This window comes from Macaca nemestrina, chromosome 12 (genome assembly GCF_043159975.1).
Source record: "Macaca nemestrina isolate mMacNem1 chromosome 12, mMacNem.hap1, whole genome shotgun sequence".
In the NCBI taxonomy this organism is placed as follows: domain Eukaryota; kingdom Metazoa; phylum Chordata; class Mammalia; order Primates; family Cercopithecidae; genus Macaca; species Macaca nemestrina.
The window spans coordinates 18642191-18662137 of record NC_092136.1 but is presented as its reverse complement, the minus strand read 5'-3'; the positions used below and the strand labels follow the sequence as shown (position 1 = coordinate 18662137).

General features: G+C 40.2%; 1 protein-coding gene across 11 annotated transcripts in view; it reads left to right on the top strand.

Moving 5' to 3' along the window:
- Window positions 1–19947, top strand: part of CSTPP1 (centriolar satellite-associated tubulin polyglutamylase complex regulator 1) — a 230199-nt gene that overhangs the window by 57216 nt on the left and 153036 nt on the right. For 2 of the 11 annotated variants that reach the window (XM_011724337.3, XM_071074724.1), the window contains exon 3: window positions 6785–6887. The exons of 6 other annotated variants lie outside the window; for them this stretch is intronic. In XM_011724337.3, the coding sequence (XP_011722639.1) occupies window positions 6785–6887 (103 nt within the window). Of the gene's footprint in view, window positions 1–2614; window positions 2709–6784; window positions 6888–19947 lie in introns of those variants that run through there. 3 more of the 11 variants (XM_011724339.3, XM_071074726.1, XM_071074727.1) reach the window with 3 other exon arrangements.

Here is a 19947-nt window from a genome sequence, read left to right as displayed (position 1 = left end):
CATAATCTAGAACAATCAGGGTATAAACATTCATTCTAAAGGTGACAGATTTTTTTAGGATCATTCACCATCTAGAGTTTAAGTAGTGTTGTTTGGGGTTCTTCTTGTGTCCGTGGTAACAGAGGAGCAGGTGTGAGCCAACAAGAAGCACATCAGAACAAACCAAGACTTCACTGATTTCCAGGCTTGTAGCTTTGAATGAGAGATGGACTTGAGACTTCTTTGGGCCATTTCTGCTCGTTTTCTCTACTTATTTTTGTTAAATTGAGCCAAAATGTGGTGTGGTGAAGTAATGGTGACTAATCCTATTATAGACTTCTTCAAAAGGGGTAATGCTTCCCCCTGTACCCACCCCCTCCCCTGCCTTTTTTCCATAGTTCAGTTCTTAGCCGGAGTTGACACATTGTAACAGAAAATTTCTCATTGTCAGCATCTGGATTCCCACAGACTCAGATAATTGTCAGGAACAGATTTGCCTTCAGTTAAAGCAACCCTATCCCCACTGTTACTCGGCCAGGCACCTCTGTTAGGCCATCACAGAACCAAATATATAGAGGATTCTGGCTCTTTTCTATATTACTAGAGATATGCTATAGCATAAAGACTGCAGGAAGCCATAGTGGTGAGTTAAGAGTCACCAAAATCTGTTTTGAAACTTAAAAATCCAGGGTCATTGAGGATGCGAGAAGTTGCCTGTTTTTGTAGAATCCATCTCACTTCTTCAGTTCCTTTGTGTTATGGTTACAGGAAACTATCCAGTAGCACTTGACCTGGTAATGGAGGAAGCTATTTCACAGCCCACTGGTCCCTTGACTCGTTTGGAAGTCAGAGTCAAAGGTTACAGAAGTAATAATTGGGCCCAGATTCTCCCTGTCAGGAAAGACCTTACTCCCCCCACCCCCTGCCTTCTTCAAGTTAGGAGAAACTTATCTGTTATGAAACCATTCAATAAGAGGAAATGAAGAAAACACCATCCTTGGCTGAAGTGTTCTCAAGCCCCAATGATGTTATTTCTGGTTTCATGGGAGCTGCTTTTGCAGCTAGCTAGTATAAAATTTAGGTCTGATTTTTTATATTAAAATATCTCCCCTTAGAGAAATAACTTGATTTATTTCAATCTATAAATAATATAAAGGATCTTTATTTGGTTCAAGCCCTGATATTCCTTCATACCACCACTCTGATAATTCCCTGAATACCCCTCTGGCAATCAAATACATACACACAAGTCTGAATTAACAAGTGTCATGCCATTAGCAATGTAAAGTCAGTCATCAGAAGTTAAGAAACTAAACCAGATGTAGTGACTCACACCTATAATCCCAACACTTTGCGAAGCCAAGGTGGGAAGATCACTTGAGGCCAGGAGTTTGAGACCAGCCTGGGCAACACAATGAGACCCCTGTCTCTACAAGAAGAAGAAGTTTAAAAAGCTTTACTTCACCAACAACAGAACAATTTAAAATTTTCAGTGCTTTTAATTTCTTCCATAATTTGCTCAGAACTCCAGCAGATCAATCTGTGGAACTAGTGGCACAAGCTTGGCACTAGAGTAGGAAAGAATGACACAATTTGGCACCTTTAACCAGAAGATCTTTAATGAGCTGGCATGGGGGTGGAGGGGATAGAGAGGAAGGAAGGACAGTTAGGATTTTGGCAGTAACACAAAGGTTCTTCTTCCCTGAGAAAAGTGAAATGAAAGTCAAATGAAGCTTCGCTCTGCTTTTAGAATTTGCTAAGATGTTTGTCTGTCTCTCAGCTCCCGGGCCCCTTGCAGGTGCATCTTTATAGTCAATGACTTCTCCAAAAAACAAATTGTCTCTCAGGATCATTCAGGAGGGGTCATACCTAACCAATTTCTTGTCTGAGGACATGATTGTGGTTCCCTTCTTCAACTATCAGATGCAATGCTACCAGCACTGCAGAAATTGTCTTATCAGAAAGTGACACAAGTGTGCACATTTCTTTTAGGACACAGTTCTAGTATTGCTGAGTTCTGGGGCTGCAACAGTAGATAATACTACAATGAGAGGTGTTTGGGAAAAGCATTGTTTCCTGGGTGGCTGTAGAAGCAGACTTGAAATCATCCCTTTGTCATTAAATAATATCAACAACAAATGTCTTTGTTGATGTCCTTATATTATAATTTTCTAGGTCTAGATTTTCGCTAGGGATGATAATACCTATATTCTAGGGTTGTTATGCAAATCACATGAAATGACACATACAAGATGTCTGGCTATATATAATTCATCTTCATTATGTGTTGTTCTCCTTAAGCTCCACTTTTCTGGGATTTTGCATCTCTGTGGCTCTGGATAGTCTTCCTTTTCTCTCTCTTTAAATGGCATCAGAGTTGAAGATCTTGAGGACTTTTTAGTCTCTCTTTTGTATGTTTTTTTTTGGTGGTTGTTGCTGTTTTGTTTGTTTGTTTGTTTGTTTTGAGATTGGGTCTCACTCTGTCACCCAGGCTGGAGTGCTGTGGCGCAAACATGGCTCACTGCAGCCTTAACCTCCTGGGCTCGAGCAATCCTCCTACCTCAGCTTCCCATGTAGCTATGATCACAGGTGTGTGCCACCATACCCAGCTAACTTTTTTTTTTCTTTTTTGTAGAGACAGGGGTCTCATTTTGTTGCTCAAGCTGGTCTTGAACTCCTGGGCTCATGTTATCCTCCTGCCTCAGCCTCCCAAAATGTTGAAATTACAGGTATGCAGCACTGTACCTGGCTTCTCTTACTTTCTATAACACTTCTTGCTTGCCCTGTATTTTGTGTACATTTTTGGAGATTAAAATATTCAATGATTGCCTGCATGACTCTTAGCCACTCCACTCATCTGACTTTAGTTCATTCACAGAATAGCCTAAGAAAGTTTTTCTATCTTTGTTTTCTTTGCATATGCCATTTTCTCACTTCCTGTCTTTACCCCCTTTCCTCTACATACTAGAATTTTAAAACTCAAGGTGTAATGGGAGACTTGAGTCAGTCAACTCTATCCAACTTGTGTTGTTCCCACTCTTAGCTCTAGCGGCACAGTGATGTGCTCAGGGTAATGAAAAGCAGACTTTCTCTGCTGAGGTCATTGCTCCTCATGCTGGCAGCCTGCTCCAGGAAGCTGTTTATCTGTGCTTGCAGAGCCAAGCTCCAGCCTCTGAACAGTTGGAATGTATTGAGAAACCACAGAGCCCAAAGAGAGAACATTACACAGGCAGTTCCAGGCAGGGAGAGTATATTTACACCAGACAAACTGCAGCTTACATGTGTGGGGATAATTGTTCATCTGCACACTCTCATATTTTACCTTCTACGCAATCTATATACCTTCTCAAGAAGGTTTAACCAGGAGAACTTGTACTGCTATGTCCAAATTACCCTGAACATCCCCTAACATGTCATAAGGAAAAAGAGATACTATAGAAAATTTGATGTAAAAACTTTTTAAGGTAGTGTTTGTTTTTTGTGTGTGTGTGAGTCAAATTTGATGTTTAGAATCTTAGACCTTGTAAGCCTGATCACTAAAGCATTCAAAAATGCTGTTTCTTGCATGGAAATGTTTTTTTTCATCCCTTTACAAAAATATTCAAAAATATTAAGTATTGTTATAGAGCTTCAAATGTGCTCTATATTAATAGGAATATAAGATATGGTCACTTCCCTGTGAAATGTAATCTGGTTAAAGAGATAAAAACTCATTGGATAACAAACAATTACAGAACAATACAAGACCTTATATAATGGCATTAAGTTATATGGCCTAGTACACTGAGAACTGACAGTAAGAAAAAATAATGACTATTAGTTAAGTAAAAGTAGTTAAGTCATTATAGAGGAGTTTGTCTTGATTTGGAAAGGTAGGTAGAGTTTGGATAAACAAAACAGAAAGGAGACATATTTTGTGACATGAAAGCACCATAACATAGTGGTTAAGAACATGGACTTTGGAGTCAGACAGGTCTGTGTTAGAGGGCCTACTACTTTCTGGTATGAGATCTTGAGCAGATTGCTTACCTCGTCTATAAAATAGGGAGACTCATATATAAAATATAAAATGCATGTTACATAATTGTTGGAATGATTAAATGAGTTAATGAAAGTAAAGTGCTTGGTATTCCACTTAAGATATAGTAAGTGTTGAATTAATTGGTAGCTGCTGCTACTACTGTTGTTCACTCCTTCATTCAATGTATATTAACTGAGTGCCTATGTCTTAGTCAGTGTTCTAGATACTAGGGATATAGCAGTGAAAAAAACAGACCAGAAATTTCAACTCTATGGAGCTTCCATTCTGAAACTGTCTCTATTTTACCTTTTTAGAATGTGTGTGAATTATTTTGGACTTACACAAAGTTTAAAAAAAGTCTGTATATGGAGTTCCCACATCCATTTCATACAGCTTCTACTAATGTTAACATTTCCTGTATCCATAGTATAATTGCCAAAATCAAGAACTTAACATTAATTTAAAACTATTAACTAATCATAGGTCTTATTTAAATTTTCACCTTCATTTTTGAAGGGCAGTTTTTTTCCTGAGATAAATTCTAGGTTGGCAGCTGTTTTACCATTCCATTATCTTTTGGTTTCTACTGACTTTGCTGAGAAGTTGCTCTCAGTTTTATTCTTGCTTTTTGAAAATAATCTTTTTTTAAATCTCTGGATGGTTTTTGGATATTTCTGCTTGGTCTTTGGTTTTTGATAGTTTTAGTGTAGTGTGTCTAGGTTTGCTTTTCTTTATATTTGGTGTTCTTAGTGCTTCTTGAACCTGTAGCTTGATATCATTTATCAGTCTTGGAAAATTCTCAATAATTAGCTCTTCAGATTTACTTCTGTTCTACTCTCTCTCTCTGTCTCTGTCTCTTTGTTTTGAGGCAGGATCTTTGTCTGTCACCCACATTGGAGTGTAGTGGTGTAGTCATGGCTTACTGCAGCCTCAACCTCCTGGGCTCAGGCAATCCTCTTGCCTCACTCAGCCTCCCAAATGGCTGGAACCACAGTTGCATGCCACCACAGTCAGCTAATTTTTTGTTGTTGTTGTTAGAGATAGAGTCTTGCCATGTTGCCCAGACTGGCCTCAAACTCCTGGGCTCAAGTGATCCTCCTGCCTCGCCTTCCCAAAGTGCTGGGATTACAGACATGAGCCAACACAACTGGCCTCTGCTCTCTCTTTACTCCTATTGGTATTCTAATTATACAAACATTAGACCTTTTCATGGTATTCTCTGTCTCTTATGCTCTTTTTCGCATTTTCTATCATTTTGTGTGTGTGTGTGTGTGTGTGTGTGTGTTTTTGAGACAGAGTCTCACTCTGTCACCCAGGCTGGAATGCAGTAGCATGATCTCGGCTCACTGCAACCCAAGTTTGCCTCCCAGATTCAACCCGCTCCGCCTCCCAGGTTCAAGTGATTCTCCTGCCTCAGCCTCCTGAGTAGCTGAGATTACAGGTGCCCACCACTGCAGCTGGCTAATTTGTGTTTTTAGTAGAGATGGGGTTTCACCATGTTGGGCAGGCTGGTCTCAAACTCCTGACCTCAAGTGATCTGCCCGCCTCAGCTTCCCAAAGTGCTGGGATTACAGGCATGAGACACCATGCCCAGCCCATCATTTTGTCGTTTATGCTTTATTCTGGATATTTTCTTCTGATCTATTTTCCAGGTCATTAATTCTCTCTTCATTTCTGTGTAATTTACTATTAAACCCATCTACTGAGTTCCTAATTCTAATTATTGTATTTTTTTAGCTCAAGTATTTTTATTCAGTTTTTGTTTGTTTCCTTGCTAAATCTTGTCTTTCTTTGCTTGAACACAGGAAATAATAAAGCATGGTTATTACAAAGTCCATAATTTATTATCTGGATTCCCTGTGGGTCTGTTTCTGTTTTCTGTCCTATCTCTTCATTTTTTTTTATTACTCCATTATCTTATCTTGTGTTATACTTTTTTTTTCTCTAGTTGAGTTCTGTAAATTGTGTTTGAAAAACCATACAGATAATGTGAGGCCCAGAATGATGCTATCTTTCTTCGGAGGGGATTTATATTTGCTTCTGGCAGATGGCCTGGGCACTAGCAATCCTGGATTACCTCAATCCCATGAGGGTTTGAAAGGATTTGAATATAGATTTACATATCAGGGAGGGCTAATTTTCAGTTAAGCGCTTAGGAGTGCCAAAAGAGCCTTAGGGGTTTACCAGAGTCCCACCCCTCAACCTGGGTGGGTCCTGAACTCTAATTTTTTTTTTTTTTTTTTTTTTTGAGACTGAGTCTCACTCTGTTGCCCAGGCTGGAGTACAGTGGCATGATCTTGGCTTACTGCAACCTCTGCCTCCTGGGTTCAAGTGATTCTTCTGCCTCAGCCTCCTGAGTAGCTGGGATTACAGGTGTGTGCCACCATGCCGGGCTAATTTTTTATATTTTTTTAGTAGAGACGGGGTTTCACCATGCTGGCCAGGCTGGTCTAGAACTCCTGACCTTGTGATCTGCCCGCCTTGGCCTCCCAAAGTGCTGGGATTACAGGCGTGAGCCACCATACCCAGCCAACTCTAATTTTTTGTCTATAAGCCCTAACAGCATTTGAAAACCCAGGAATTTAACATTAATTCAAAATTATTAACTGCTTAGTTTATCAGTTGAACCTTCCAGAACTGGCAGAGGCCCCTAGAGCTACCAGTGGGTATAATAATACCTTATTTCTGAAGTGGTGATGAGTATAAATGATATTGTGAGATATCTGGTATGACAGTAATGTTATATGAAAATATCTGAGGTTTCTTTTTTTTTTCATTTTGAAGTTTTTTGTAAAGATTTGGTTTTCCTGTATTGCCCAGGCGGCTCTCAAACTCCAGTCTTCAAGTCATCCTCCCGCCTCAGCCTCCTAAAGTGCTGGAATTGCAGGTATGAACCACTGTGCCTAGCCAATATCTGAGATTTCTATTACTGAAAGAGTCACAGGTACTGTTAATTCTATGTTTATACTCATAATAGAAGGAAATGCCAAATTTCAGTTAGAGGTTAGTAAAAATAAACATATAAAAATTTCCCTGGCTCATGCCTCCCAGCACTTTGGGAGGCTGAGGCAGGCAGATCACGAGGTCAGGAAATCGAGACCATCTGGCTAACAGGGTGAAACCCTGTCTCTACTAAAAATACAAAAAAAATTAGCCGGGTGTGGTGGCAGGCACCTGTACTCCCAGCCTCTCGGGAGGCTGAGGCAGGAGAATGGCGTGAAACCGTGAGGTGGAACTTGCAGTGAGCCAAGATCACGCCACTGCACTCCAGCCTGGGCAACATAGCGAGACTCCGTCTAAAAAAAAAATTCCCCATCCAAGCATGTGGATCTCTTGAATTTAATCCATGGACCCTTCTGTTTAGAAACCCCACACATTGGGAAAAGCGGCACTAAATGCTCAGCTCACCTTTCTCGGTTTTATTCTATCATAACTTGGCCTCGTCATTCTTCATTTGCCTTGGTGACTCTCTGATGACTTCAGACAATTGCCTTGAATAATTTATCCATTTTTTTTCTCAGCCAGAATGGTTAGTCTGAATTAGCTACTCTACTTTTATTGGAGGAACAACTCTTTTAGAACTTGCATTATGATGGAACATATTAATAATTAGTTGAAGTAGAAAATATCGTACACTGCAAGGGATCATAAAGGAATCTAATTTGACTTATAGAGGACTAGTACAAGGTAAAAAGCAACAAACAGAAAATGTATAATGAGGATAGGGCCAGTTTGTGGAAGGCTCAATTATATTGAAATAAGTAGAAAGGTAAAATGGCTGAATGTAGTGGCTCATGCCTGTAATCCCAGCACTTTGGGAGGCCAAGGCAGGAGTGTCACCTGAGGTCAGGAGCTCAAGACCAGGCTGGCCAACATGGTGAAATCCCATTTCTACTAAAAATAGAAAAATTAACTGGGTGTGGTGGCGGGCGCCCGTAATCCCAGCCACTTGGGAGACTAAGGCAGAAGAATTGCTTGAGCCTGGGTGGCAGAGGTTGCGAGGTTACAGGGAGGTTGCAGGGGCCCAAGATCACACCACTGCACTGCAGCCTGGGCAACAGAGCGACAGAGTGAGACTCTGTCTCAAAAAAAAAAAAAAAAAAAAAAAAAAGAAGGCAAAGACAGTACCTTGTAAATGCTGAGAAACTCATTGTTTGGTTTTCTATTTTTAAAATTTAGTAACTGCTTATTAAATAGTTATCATATGCCAATCACTGTGTGTCAGATATAGTCCTCAAGAAATTCACTGTCATGTAAAAGTTAAATAGTTACACAAATACAATTAAAATAGAGCATTAGAAGTTCTAGACTAGTGAGTAAACTTTGATAGGAAAAGTGATTATTTATACAGTCAGGAAAGAATTCACAGAATAGTGACATTCAATTTAGGTTTAAAGAATATGTAGATAATTATCAGACAGAGAAGGGAGAATGGAACTTCGGGAAGCGGGGACTACTTGGGAAAAGAGTGGAAATAAAAAGTAGATCCCAAGTTTAGTGTGCCTTGAGCAAAAAGAGGAAAGTGGATGGGAATGGAGATCATACTGAGAAATGAAATTCCTCAAAAGAGTGGGACCAGCTTTTCTTCAAAGAGTCTCACTTTATACAAATTCTGTAGCAGTAAATTTTCTTGGCCAAAGCAACAGAAACTCTCTCTGGCCATCTTAAGCAAAGAGACTTTAGTGGAAAGATGTGTCAGTTGCAGTAGCTGCTTGTGGATCAGACTGTTGTGGTGAGACCTTTGCCTCCAAAGCTCCCTTGATTCCTGTCTGTTTTCCAAGTCTAATGGTTCAGCCACGTGTGGATTTTATGAGCCACTAATAATACCCTTCCAGCAGAGCCCTTTTTTGCTTAAGATAGTGAGATTTGGTTTCTGTTGCTTGCAACCAAGAACTCTGACTATTACTGTTATTAATTTTTTTGGTACATTCTTGAGTCATTTAGGAGTGTATTAGTTACCAGATGAAACTGAATTCTCATAAATGTTATTTGTTATTTGGTAGTGACTTTTACTTTGTAGGGAAAAAGAGGTATGATTGGACTGTTATTCTTATTTACAGGTAATATTTAGATTTTGTTTGATGTTAACACTATCCCTGGTAAATTTTTTTTTTCTTCTCTCAAGCTTCAGTGTGATTCCCCAGGAAAATCTTGGAAATTGCCAATACAGAAGATGCATTACTAAGTATCAGAAGTTTTCTTGAAAGGACATCTAATCAGTTTCCCAAGATGTGATTCTGCCTGTTCAGTAGTTGCTTGAGTGCTGATAAAATTCCCCCCAAATACTTCCTAATATATTATTGAAATATATGAGATAAAGCAAAGCTAAACATATTAAAACTAATTTTTAAGTGGTGAGAGAAGTGAAATTGAAGTCTATTTTAGGAATTTGAAACATTTATCAACCATGGTTTTTCCAAAAATACACATTTGTGTCAGTCAAACTTTTTATCAAAAAAAACCTGTGAATTATCCATTTAAAATACGTTTTTATTACATTTTCTTCTGTATCTGAGAAATATGCCAGATGGTAGAAATTTCCTAGAAGTCTCTGACACTTACAGATTGAAAGATGAATGGCGAGAAGACAAGAATTTGGATATCCAGATTAATAGACAGAACTTTACAACTATTGACTTCTTATTTGCTCTGGTTGAGTATCGAAAAGGAACTAGGCAGGGGAGATGAAAATAGAGATTCTGCCGGGCGCCGTGGCTCACGCCTGTAATCCCAGTACTTTGGGAGGCCGAGGCGGGCAGATCACAAGGTCAGGAGATCGAGACCATCCTGGCTAACACGGTGAAACCCCGTCTCTACTAAAAACACAAAAAATTAGCCGGGCGCGGTGGCGGGCGCCTGTAGTCCAGCTACTCAGGAGGCTGAGGCAGGAGAATGGCGTGAACCTGGGAGGCGGAGCTTTCAGTGAGCCGAGATTGCGCCACTGCACTTCAGCCTGGGGCACAGAGCGAGATTCCGTCTCAAAAAAAAAAAAAAAAAAAAAAGAAAATAGAGATTCTTCTCCCTTCAGTACCCATGTAATTTAACACAGCCATAGAAGGCTCCAAGTTTTGGGGTGTGTGTACTATTTCAAAGATACATTTCTATGAAGCTTCTTGAGAGTGATATGAAGAAGAAACTAAGTATAGAGTCTCTCAGATGCAAAAATCACTTAGAGCTAGGCCATGCATCCATCCTTATCACACTTCACTTTTTCTGAGAACTGTGATTTGCTTGTCTTTTTTGGTTTTTTAAGAATCTAACTTCATTGTGTAATCAGCTTATTTCCTCTCCATTATTAATGCCCTAATTGGCAGGTTTTCTGACCCATTTTCTTTTCTGTGATGCTCTTTTAGATGTCTAAACTTTTCATATCACAACATGGATTTAGGTAGTTTTTCAGTAATAAAAGTTGGTATGAATATGCTGTAGTATATGGATTAATTAACATACATTTAACAAATGTTTATTGAAGGCCTACTGTACCTTAGACATGTAATAAATAAATAAACAAATAAATTAGTAAGGTAGCTTCAGATAGTGATAAATTCTATTAAGAAAATCAGGAGCTGGACATGATGGCTCGTGCCTATAATCTCAGTGACTTGGGAGGCTGAAGCAGGAGGATTGATTGAGGCCAGGAGTTCAAGACCAACCTGGGCAACTTAGCAATACCTCATTTCTTAAAAAAAAAAAAAAAAAAAAAATTAGCCAGACATAGTGGCACACACCTATGGTCCAGCTACTCAGGAAGCTGAGGCAAAAGGATTGCTTGAGCCCAGTGAACTATGATCATCCCACTGCACTCCAACCTGGGCAACAGAGTAAGACTGTGTCTCCAAAAAAAGAAAAGAAAGGAGGGCTTTGGGATACTGAGTGACTGGGAGATGGAAATCTACTTTCAATAGTGTAGTCAGAGAAGGCCTCACTGAGGCTTTCTATTGCCATTGCTATTTTAGATACTTGCTTAAAGAAAGGTGGTCTTTTAAAAAGTATATTATTGATTAAGATAATGGAGAGAGACGAAGAAGAAGAAAGGGATATTACAACCTGTAACTGTATAGGATAAAGGAAGATAAAAAAGATAGGGGATAGGGGATAGCAAAGCAAACTTTATTTGCTTTGTAGATAGCTGTATAGGGAAAAGGAAGAGAAAAAAGAAAAAGAGAAGCTTGAATTTTATTATTTGCTTTGTAAATAATTTGTGACCATTGACTTCCATTTCAAGGATATAATAATGATAGGAATTGGCTGGCAGGTATGACTGGATTCACAACGGGAGCCCTTTCTTTAAATTACGGCACTAGGTCTTCTCTGAGGTGCCTTCTATATAAATCAGGATTCATAATCTCCCTGATTTTACAGGAGCCAGGAACTGAGTCTTCTTTTCTTTCTATCCCTTGTAGGAATAAAAGGGGGAAATGAACATTTTTTATACTACTGAGGTCAGGTATCCTTGGGTCTAATGTTAAACTTAAAAATTTTGGAGACAGCACTTTTATCCTTTGTTATTTAGAAAATACTTGACCCTCCTGCTCTCTTGCTGTATTGGTGCCAGAGAGAATGGTAATATATATATTTTATTATAAAAATAATAACATATATAATCATATATATAACATATATATAACCATATATAGTTATATATAAATGGTTTTATATATATATCTTTTTTAAGTTCCAGGGTACATGTGTAGGATATGTACATTTGTTACATAGATAAACATGTGTGGATGGTGATTTGCTGCATCTGTCAACCCATCACCTAGGTATTAAGCCCAGCATGCAGTAGCTATTTTTCCTAATGCTCTCCCTCCCCCATCCTTCCCAAAAGACCCCAATGTGTGTTGTTCCCATCCCTGTGTCCATGTGTTCTCACTGTTCATCTCCCACTTATAAGTGAGAACATGCAGTGTTTGGTTTTCTGTTCCTGCATTAGTTTGCTGAGGGTAATGGCTTCCAGCTCCATCCATGTCCCTGCAAAGGACATGATCTTGTTCCTTTTTATGGCTGCATAGTATTCCATGGTGTATATGTACCACATTTTCTTTATCCAGTCTATCATTGATGGGCATTTGGGTTGATTCTATGTCTTTGCTATTGTGAATAGTGCTGCAATGAACATATGCATGCATATATCTTTACAATAGAATAATTTATATTCCTTTGGGTGTTTACCCAGTAATGGGATTGCTGAGTTAAGTGGTATTTCTGGTTCTAGGTTTTTGAGGAATCATTACACTATCTTCCACAATGGTTGAACTAATTTACATTCCCACCAACCGTGTAAAAGTGTTCATATTTCTCCACAGCCTTACCAGCATCTGTTGTTTTTTGACTTTTTAATAATAGCCAGGCACAGTAGCTCACACCCACAATCCTAACACTTTGGGAGGCCAAGGTGGGTGGATTGCTTGAGGAGTTTGAGACCAGCCTGGGCAACATGACAAAACCCCATCTCTACAAAAAAATACAACAAAATTAGCCATGCATGGTAGTGCACACCTGTAGTCCCACGCTACTTGGTATGGCTTGAGCACAGAAGGTCAAGGCTGCAATTAGCCATGGAGTACAATAGCCATTGTACTCCAGCCTGAGTGACACAGTGAGACCCCCGTGAAAAGGAAGGGAGAAAGAAAGGAAAAAAGAAGGAAGGAGGGAGGAAGGAAAGGAAGGAAGGAAGGAGGGAAGGAAGAAAGGAAGGAAGGAAGGAAGAAAGGAAGGAAGGAAGGAAGGAAGGAGAAGAAAAGAAAGAAAAGAAGAAAGAAAGGAGGAAGAGAAAGAGAAGAGAAAGAAAAAGAGAGAAAGAGTAAGAGAGAGAGAAACAGAAAGAAAATAAAAACAGGAAAGAAAGGAGGAAGGAAGAAAGGAAGGAAGGAAAGAAGGAAGGAAGGAAGGAAAAAAGGAAGGAAAGAAAGAAAAAGAAAGAAAGGAAGGAGAGAGAGAAAGGAAAGAAAGAAAAGAAAGCCAGGTGTGGTGGCTCACACTTGTAATCCCAGCACTTTGGGGGGCTGAGGTGGGCAGATCACCTGAGGTTGGGCGTTTGAGACCAGCCTGACCAACACAGAGAAACCCTGTCTCTACTAAAAATACAGAATTAGCCAGGCATGGTGGTGCGTGACTGTAATCCCAGCTACTCAGGAGGCTGAGGCAGGAGAATCACACTTCAACCCGGGAAGCAGAGGTTGCGTTGAGCAGAGATCACACCATTGCACTCCAGCCTGGGCAAGAAGAGTGAAACTCTGTCTCAAAAAGAAAGAGAGAGAGAGAGAGAGAGAAAGAAAGAAAGGAAGAGAGAGAGAGAGAGAAAGAAAGAAAGGAAGAGATAGAGAGAAAGAAAGGGAGAGAGAGAGAGAGAGAAAGAAAGGAAAGAAGGAAGGAAGGGAGGAAAGGAGGGAGGGAGGGAAAGTAAAAGAGAAAGAAATTAGTAAAAGAAGAGCAATTTAAAAGTTAGGGGGGAAGGGGATGAAAAGAGTAAAGATTAGAGTGGAAATCGATGAAATAGATACCAGAAAAACAGTAGGGAAAATTAGTGAAGCCAAGCAGGTTCTTTGAGAAGATAAATAAAATTAGAAAATCATGAGCGAGACTGATCACAACACAAGAGAGAAAAGACACAAATTACCAATATCAGGAACGAGAGAGATACATCATTACAGACTCTATAGGTATTAAGAGATAATAAGGAAATATTATCAATTTCATGCCAACAAATTCAATGACTTAGATCAAATGGACAGAGACACAGAGAACATTCAAGAATAAATAGGTAACTTGAAGAAACTGAATTTGTAGTTAAAAATAATCTCACAGGCTGGGCGCGGTGGCTCACGCCTGTAATATCTGCACTTTGGGAGGCCAAGGCTGGCAGATTATGAGGTCAGGAAATTGAGACCATCCTGGCCAACATGGCGAAACCCTGTCTCTACTAAAAAAAAAAAAAAAATACAAAAATTAGCCAGGCATGGTGGTGCGTGCCTGTAATCCCAGCTACTTAGGAGGCTGAGGCAGGAGAATCGCTTGAACCTGGGAGGAGGGTGCAGTGAGCCGAGGTCGTGCCACTGCACTCCAGCCTGGCGACAGAGCAAGACTCCATCTCAAAAAAAAAACAAAAAAAACAAAACAAAAAACAAAACAAAACAACAACAACAACAAAAATATATATATACACACACACCGAACATACCAAACATATTAGGAAGAAAGAACACCAGTTCTACACAAATACTTAGAGAAAATTGAAAAAAAATACTTCTCAACTCAATCTAGGAGACTAGCATTATTCTAGTATCCAAATAAAACAGACATTTCCAGAAGAGAAAACTGCAAACCAATATTCCTTGTCACAAAAATTCTTAAAAGTTTGGTAAATTGAATCCAACAATATATCAAAACCATGTGGGGTTTATTCCAGGAATGCATGGTGGTTTAACATTTAAAAATCAATGTAAACTTAAAAATTCTGAAAGAGAAATGTGTAACCCACCATATAAGAAGAAAAAAAAACACATTATTTCAATAAATAGAGAAAAAGCATTTTATAGAATCCAACATTCATTCTTGATTCAAAAAAACAAAAACAAGACCATTCATGCTGGCTCTTACCTGTAATCCCAGCACTTTGGGAGGCTGAGGCAGGAGGATTGCTTGAGCCACAGAGGTGGAGGTTGCAGTGAGCTGAGATCATGCCACTGTACTCCAGCCTGGGCGATAGAGCCAGACCTTGTCTCAAACAACAATAACAAAGACCTCCTAGCAAAGCAGGAATAGAAGGGAATTTTCTCACCCAATGAAGGGCATCTATGAAAAACCTATCAAGCTTAATGGTGAAAGACAGAAGACTTTCCTGCTAAAATCAGGAACAGGGCAACGATTTCCACTCTCACCATTTTTGTTCAACATTGTCCTGGAGGTTCTAGCAAGTGGATAAAGCAAGAAAACTTCAAAAAACAAGTTTGTGGCCGGGCCCGGTGGCTCACGCCTGTAATCCCAGCACTTTGGGAGGCTGAGGCAGGCGGATCATGAGGTCAGGAGATCGAGACCCCAGTGAAACCCTGTCTCTACTAAAAATAAAAATAAAAATTAGCCGGGCGTGGTGGCCGGCGCCTGTAGTCCCAGCTACTTGGGAGGCTGAGGCAGGAGAATGGCGTGAACCCGGGAGGCGGAGCTTGCAGTGAGCCAAGATCTCGCCACTGCACTCCAGCCTGGGCGACAGAGCGAGACTCCGTCTCAAAAAGAAAAAAAAACAAAAACCAAGTTTGTTCGCATAGGACATGATTGTCTAAATAGAAAAGCCTATGGAATAAAAAAAAAAAAATGCTACTACAACTAATAAGTGAATTTATTATTGCTGTATATCAATATATAAAAATTGTATTTTTGTATTCTAGCAAAGAGCAATTGGAAATTTAAATTTTAAAAGCAGTGTCATTTACAATAGCATCAAAAAATACAAAATACTTAGAAATAATTCTGACAAAAGGTTTACAGTGAAAATTACAAAACATTACTGAGAGGAATTAAAGACTATAGTGACTAATTAATATATGGTAACAGAAAGTATATCAGTTGCGGACAGGAGGTCACAGGCAGATAGGAGGGAGGAATTCCAAATAGGGTCAAAGGAAACTTTGGGAGGTTATGGGTATGTTCATTATCTTGATTGTGGTGATGGTTTCTTGGGTATATGCATATATAAAAACTTATCAAATTATATGTGTACTTTTTCATTTAGTCCTTTTTTTTTTTTTTGAGACGGAGTCGCGCTCTGTCACCCAGGCTGGAGTGCAGTGGCCCAGTCTCAGCTCACTGAGAGCTCTGCCTCCCAGGTTCACGCCATTCCCCTGCCTCAGCCTCCTCCCGAATAGCTGGGACTACAGGTGCCCGCCACCACGCCTGGCTAATTTGTGTGTGTGTGTGTGTGTGTGCTTATGGTACAGACAGATTTTCACTGTATTAGCCAGGTGTATTAGCCAGGATGGTCCACCCAGGCTGGAGTGCAGTGGCACGATCTTCGCTCACTGCAACCTCCGCTTCCCAGGTTCAAGCGATTCTCCTGCCTCAGTCTCCCGAGTAGCTGGGACTACAGGTGCGTGCCACCACACCCGGCTAATTTTTGTATTTTTAGTAGAGAGAGGGTTTCGCCATATTGGTCAGGCTGGTCTTGAACTCCTGACCTCGTGCTCTGCCCACCTTGGCCTCCCAAAGTACTGGGATTACAGGCGTGAGCCACTGTGCCCAACCAGTTCTATGAATTTTTAACACATGTATATATACAGAACATATATATATACAGAACAGTTTCATCACCACAAAAAACTCCATACTATCCCTTTATAATCTCCTGTCTCCCAACCCAAACCCCTGAACTGATTTGTTTTCCATCACTGTAGTTTTGTCTTTTCAACAGTGTCATAGTATATAACCTTTTTTTTTTAATCGAGACAGAGTCTCACTCTGTTGCCTAGGCTGGGGTGCAGTGGCGCAATCTTGGCTCACTGAAACCTCCCCTTCTTGGGTTCAAGCAATTCTCATGCCTCAGCCTCCCGAGTAGCTAGGATTATAGGCATGTACCACCACATCTGGCTAATTTTTGTGTTATTACTAGAGATGGGGTTTCACCATGTTGGCCAGGCTGGTCTCGAACTCCTGGCCTCAAGTGATCTGCCTGCCTTGGCCTCCCAAAGTTGTTGGTATTATAGGCATGAGCCACCATGCCCAGCCTTATACAGTATATAACCTTTGAGATTAGCTTTTTTCACTCTGCATAGTGGTTTGAGAGCTTTGAGATTCCTCCAGGTTGTGCCATGTGTCAGTACTTTGCTTCTTTTTATTGCTGAATAGTATTGTATTGTATATATGTACCACAATTTGTTTATCCATTCGCCCTTAGAAGGATATTTGGGTTTCCCCCAATTGGCAATTATGAATAAATACTCATGTACTCATTTCTGTGTGAACATACATTTTCTTTTCTCTGAATTGTATACCCAAGAGTAAGATTGCTCACTCAATCACATGGTATGTGTATGTTTAGCTTTGTTTTTTTGAGACGGAGTCTCATTCTGTCGCCCAGGCTGGAATGCAGTGGTACAATCTCAGCTCACTGCAACCTCGGCCGCCCGGGTTCAAGCGATTCTCCTGCGTCAGCCTCCCGAGTAGCTGGGACTACAGGCACCTGACACTGCGCCTGGCTAATTTTTGTAGTTTTAGTAGATACAGGGTTTCACCATCTTGGTCAGGCTGGTCTTAAACTCCTGACCCCATGATCCACCCGCCTCTGCCTTCCAAAGTGCTGGGATTACAGGTGTGAGCCACTGCGCCCAGCCGTAGTTAGCTTTTTGAGAAACTGCCACAGTGTTGTCCAGAGTGGCTGTACCAGTTTGTATTTCTACCAGCAATATATGAGTGATTGGGTTGGTCTATATCCTTGTCAGCGCTTGGCATTGTCAGTATTTTTCATTTGAACTATTCTAATAGGTATCTCATTGTGGTATTAATTTGCATTTCTCAAGAGGCTAATGATGTTGAAAAACTTGTTATTTGCCATTCACATATCCTCTTTGGTGAAGCGTCTGTTCAAACTTTTGCCCATTTTTAAATTGGGTTGTTTGTTTTCCTACTGTTGAGTTTTGAGAGTTGTTTGTATATATTCTGGATACAAGTCCTTTGTAATTTGCAAATATTTTCTACTAGTATTTAGCTTGTATTTTCATTCTCTTCTCAGTGTTATATACTGAGCAAAACTTTTTTCTTTTTCTTTTTTTTTTTTGAGATGGAGCTTTGCTCTTGTTCCCAAGCTGGAGTGCAATGGCACAATCTCGGCTCACAGCAACCTCTGCCTCCCAGGTTCAAATGATTCTCCTGCTGCAGCCTCCCGAGTAGCTGGGATTACAGGCATGTGCCACCATGCCTGTCTAATTTTTTGTATTTTTAGTAGAAATGGGGTTTCACCATGTTAGCCAGGCTGGTCTCAAACTCCTGACCTCAGGTGATCCACCTGCCTCAGCCTCCCAAAGTGCTGGGATTACAGGCGTGAGCCACCCTGCCCAGCCTAAAAGTTTTAAATTTTGATGAAATTCAATTTGTTGATTTCTTTGTTTTTTGGATCATGCTTTTTGTGTCATATCTAAGAACTCTGCCTAATTTCCAGATTGCAAAGATTTTCTGTTTTTCCTCTAAAATTTTTTTTCTTTTTTTGAGATGGAATATTGCTCTTTCACCCAGGCTGGAGTACAGTGGCGCCATCTCAGCTCACTGCAACCTCTGCCTCCCAGGTTCAAGCAATTCTCCCTGCCTCAGCCTCCCGAGTAGCTGGGATTATAGGTGTGACACCATGCCTGGACCCTTTAAAAGTCTTATAGGTTTATTTTTCACATTTAGATCCAAGATCCACTTGAGTTCATTTTTTTATGTAAAGTTTGAATTTTAGGTTGAGGTTCTTTTCTCTTTTTTTACATTTTGCATTTGTTGAAAAAAGTATCTTTTCTCCATTGAATTGCTTATGTACCTTTGTTGAAAATCAATTTGCCACACTGTCTTTGTGTGATTTCTCTAATTTTTTTTTTTTTTTTTTTTTGGTGATGGAACCTTGTTCTGTTGCCCAGGTTGCAGTGCAGTGGCATGATCTCAGCTCACTGCAACCTCTACCTCCCGGATTCAAGTGATTCCCCTGCCTCAGCCTCCTAAGTAGCTAAGATTACAGGCATGCACCCCCATGCCCAGCTAATTTTTGCATTTTTAGCAAAGACATGGTTTCACTATGTTGGCCAAGCTGGTCTTGAACTCCTGACCTCAAGTGATCCACCCACTTCGGCATCCCAAAGTGCTGAGATTATAGGCATGAGCCACTGCGCCTGGCCTCTCTAATTTTTGAAGAAACATTTTCTTCCATTTTGTGGGTTGCTTTTTTACACTATTGATAGTGTCTTTTGATGCACTTAAAAAAAATTATGAAGTCCAGTTTGTCTTTTCAATAGAAATTATTTTGCCTTTAAAAATGTTTACTTTAAGGCCAACACATAAAGATTAATCTATATACTAGCAATGTACAATTGAAAACCATTTATACATGAAAAAATCCATTTATAAGAGCTCTTCTAAAATGAGATATTTAGGTATAAATCTAACAAAACATGTACATAGCCTGTATGCTACAAAATGCTGCTAAAAGAAAACAAAACTGTAATAAGCGGACAGACAAACAGTATTCATGGATTGAAAGATTAAACATAGTAGAGATATTGGTCCCCCCCCCTTTTTCTTTTTTTTAGGTGACAGAGTCTCACTCTGTCACCCAGGCTGGAATGCAGTAGCGCAATCTCGGCTCAGTGCAACCTCTGCCTCCTGAGTTGAAGAGATTCTCCTGCCTCAGCGCCCCCGAGTAGCTGGAACTACAGGCACGTGTCACCATGCTGAGCTAATTTTTGTATTTTTAGTAGAGACGGGGTTTCACTGTGTTGGCCAGGCTAGTCTGAAACTCCTAACCTCAGGTGATCCGCCCGCCTCAGCCTCCCAAAGTGTTGGGATTACAGGCGTGAGCCACTATGCTCAGCCCGATTTTCCCCATATTTATCTATAGATCTAATGCAATTACAACGAAAACCTCAGCAAGACATTTTGCAGATAGAAACAACCTGATTCTAAAATTTTTACCAAAGTGTAAAGGGATAATAAAGTCTAAAACAATTTTGAAAAATAAAAATAAAATTAGAGACTGGGTGTGGGGGGTTGACACCTATAATCCTAGCACTTTGGGTGGCCAAGGCAGGAGGATTGCTTGAGGCCAGGAGTTTGGGACCAGCCTCGGCAACACAGTGAAACCCTGTCTCTACAAAAAATACAAAAATTAACCAGGCATGGTGGCATGCGCCTGAGGTCCTAGCTGCTTGGGAGGCTGGGGTGGGAGGATTGCTTGGGGCCAGGAGTTCAAGACCAGTGTGAACAACATA